Genomic DNA, 2,505 nt, shown 5'->3' on the forward strand with positions numbered 1-2,505 from the left:
AGTCAGGAATGGCTGAATACAGGTAATAGTCATGAGCTATTTAAGAGGGTATAAGCTAATGGTTTTTCTTGTTCTGATTCTGTCATAGATTTTTTTGGCTTTGGTAGTACATAAAGTATATTTGATACTGAAAGTATAAAATTTAGTGTGATGCTTCATAGCTTCCATTATGAATGTTGAGACATGTTTTAATAAAATGTAGAATTAATAATTTGGTAAGTTTCAGAGTAGAGTCATATACTATTATATGGTTTTAAATAAAATAATGGTGGCATGAACAGTGTGTGTCAGTATAAATGTGGTAACCTGAGAAGGGATGCTGTCATTAAATTGGTGAGGGAATATCCTTGTGATTTAAAAAGAATGGCCCTCATAGGCTCATATTTGTGAATTCTTAGTCATCAGGGAATGGAACACATCAGGGAATACAAAGAAAGATTAGATGGTGTGGTTTTGTTGAAGTAGTTGTGCCATGTTGGAGAAAGTGTGTCACTGGGGGTGAATTTTGAGGTTTAAAAAGTCCATTCCAGGCCCAATCTCTCTCTCTTCCTGCAGTCTGTGGATCCAGATGTAGAACTCTCTGTAGGCAGAGGCTGTTTGTTTGTTTCTGGCCACCCAGGCCCAAAATAATCACACAGAATCTATATTAATTAAAACACTGCTCAGTTTATTAGTGCAGGCTTTTTATTACATCTTAAATGAGCTCATTTCTATTATTTTGTATTCTACTATGAGGCTCGTGGTTTACCAGTAAGGTTTTTGGGTGTCGTTCTCCTTTAGCAGCTATATGTCATCTCCCTGACTCCACCTACTCTCACTCTATATCTCTTGCAATCTAGCTATATTCTGCCCTGCTATAGGCTGAAACAGCTTTAAAAAAAAAACAATTAACCAATGGTATCAAAACATATTCACAGCATACAGAAGGGAATCCCACATCAACTCTTCACTACTTCTCCAGCACTATGTCTGCCTACAAGGTATTATGCACCCCACCATGATGATAATGGAGTAAACCTCTGAAATTATAAGCAAGCCTCAATTAAATGCTTTCTTTGATAAGAGTTGCCATGGTCATGGTTAGTCTTCACAGCAATAACACACTGACTAAGCCAATCCTGGAACTGAAGAAGGAGGCAAAGGGTAGCAAGCAGAGGATGCAGAAGCCACTTCAGTACAGCTGTTGGGCTTCACATCCCAGAATCTCAAGCCTCAGAGCAATTTGGTGCTCCCAGACCTGGGGGTGAATTCGAAGATATCGAGTGAGTAATGGTGGGTCTAGAGAATTTACCATAGGTGTGGATGCATCCTGATTCCCCCGAAAAACCTAAAAGAGGATAGACAGTATTTATTAACTGACTGACAAGACACAAATACCATTTATACCACCACATTTTTGCTAGAAGCCTCAAGTTCAGTTTCTTCTTGTTCTTTCCCTTTTTTTGCATCTGTCACAATGCTTATCACAACATATGAGTGACTTACTTCAATTGGCTTTTAGCATTTTAAGATTGAACTCTGGGCAATTAGATGAATCCATGGGCCAAAAAGTTGTTCTGACTTGTAGAATTGAGATCCACCCACTTATCTGCTATGTAGAACTACTCTAGCTATGCCTTATATCTGAAATAGTTTCACCCATGTCCAAAAAATCTCAATGAAACAAAATACTTTGCCTGAATTTGTATGTTGTCAGGTAATCTGAAAGTTGGAGTCAAGACTCAACTAGTTGATGCCACAGACACTGAATTTGTTAATATAAGATGAGTATAGAGTAAACATTCAACAAATGGTAAGTACGGTTATTATTCATATATGCTGTTTACACACATGTTAGAAAGTTGGGAGAAAGTCTAAGGTGTCTTGCCACATTGAGATTTTGGGGTTAAGTCCACTTGTAAGCCAGTCATATTTGAGGAAATGAAAGTGTGTTGTAAACTACTTCTAGTACTCTAGAATTGACAGAGACATCTTGCTGCCTAGGCAGTCACCCAAAGTAAGTTCACAGTCAAAAAATTCAAAGAAAACACAATAATATTCACAATCGAGACTCTCTACATATTTTCCATCTTTATGTGGCTTATTTTTTTTAAAATATTTATTTATTTATTTATTATGTATACAATATTCTGTCTGTGTGTATGTCTGCAGGCCAGAAGAGGGCACCAGACCTCATTCCAGATGGTTGTGAGCCACCATGTGGTTGCCAGGAATTGAACTCAGGACCTTTGGAAGAGCAGGCAATGCTCTTAACCACTGAGCCATCTCTCCAGCCCCTATGTGGCTTATTTTTTACTCTATTACTTTTTAATATTTATTTTATTATCTTTACTCCTTTAATCTATGACTGTCTGTACTGTGTCTCATTTTTTCTTTTATTTTATTAGATTTAAAAAAATACCAGTCCAAATTCCCACTCCCTTCCCTCCTCCCATCCCCTCCACACACCCTCCTACCCTACCTCCTCCAATCCAAAGAAAGGACAAGGAACCTTACCCTGTGGAA

At 37.8% G+C, this 2,505-nt stretch overlaps 1 protein-coding gene across 8 annotated transcripts in view; it reads right to left on the bottom strand.

Annotated features, from left to right (window-relative positions):
* Positions 1 to 646: 646 nt before the first annotated feature.
* F8 (coagulation factor VIII) overlaps positions 647 to 2,505 on the bottom strand; it is a 142,382-nt gene continuing 140,523 nt past the window's right edge. For all 8 annotated transcript variants that reach the window (XM_050124938.1, XM_050124937.1, XM_050124940.1 and 5 more), the window contains one exon: positions 647 to 1,327. In XM_050124938.1, coding sequence (XP_049980895.1) covers positions 1,172 to 1,327 — 156 coding nt within the window. In that variant the 3' untranslated portion in view covers positions 647 to 1,171. The remainder of the gene's footprint in view (positions 1,328 to 2,505) is intronic.

Source organism: Alexandromys fortis, unplaced genomic scaffold, assembly GCF_014885135.2.
Source record: "Alexandromys fortis isolate MF-2015 unplaced genomic scaffold, M_Fortis_MF-2015_v1.1 scaffold_225, whole genome shotgun sequence".
In the NCBI taxonomy this organism is placed as follows: Eukaryota; Metazoa; Chordata; class Mammalia; order Rodentia; family Cricetidae; genus Alexandromys; species Alexandromys fortis.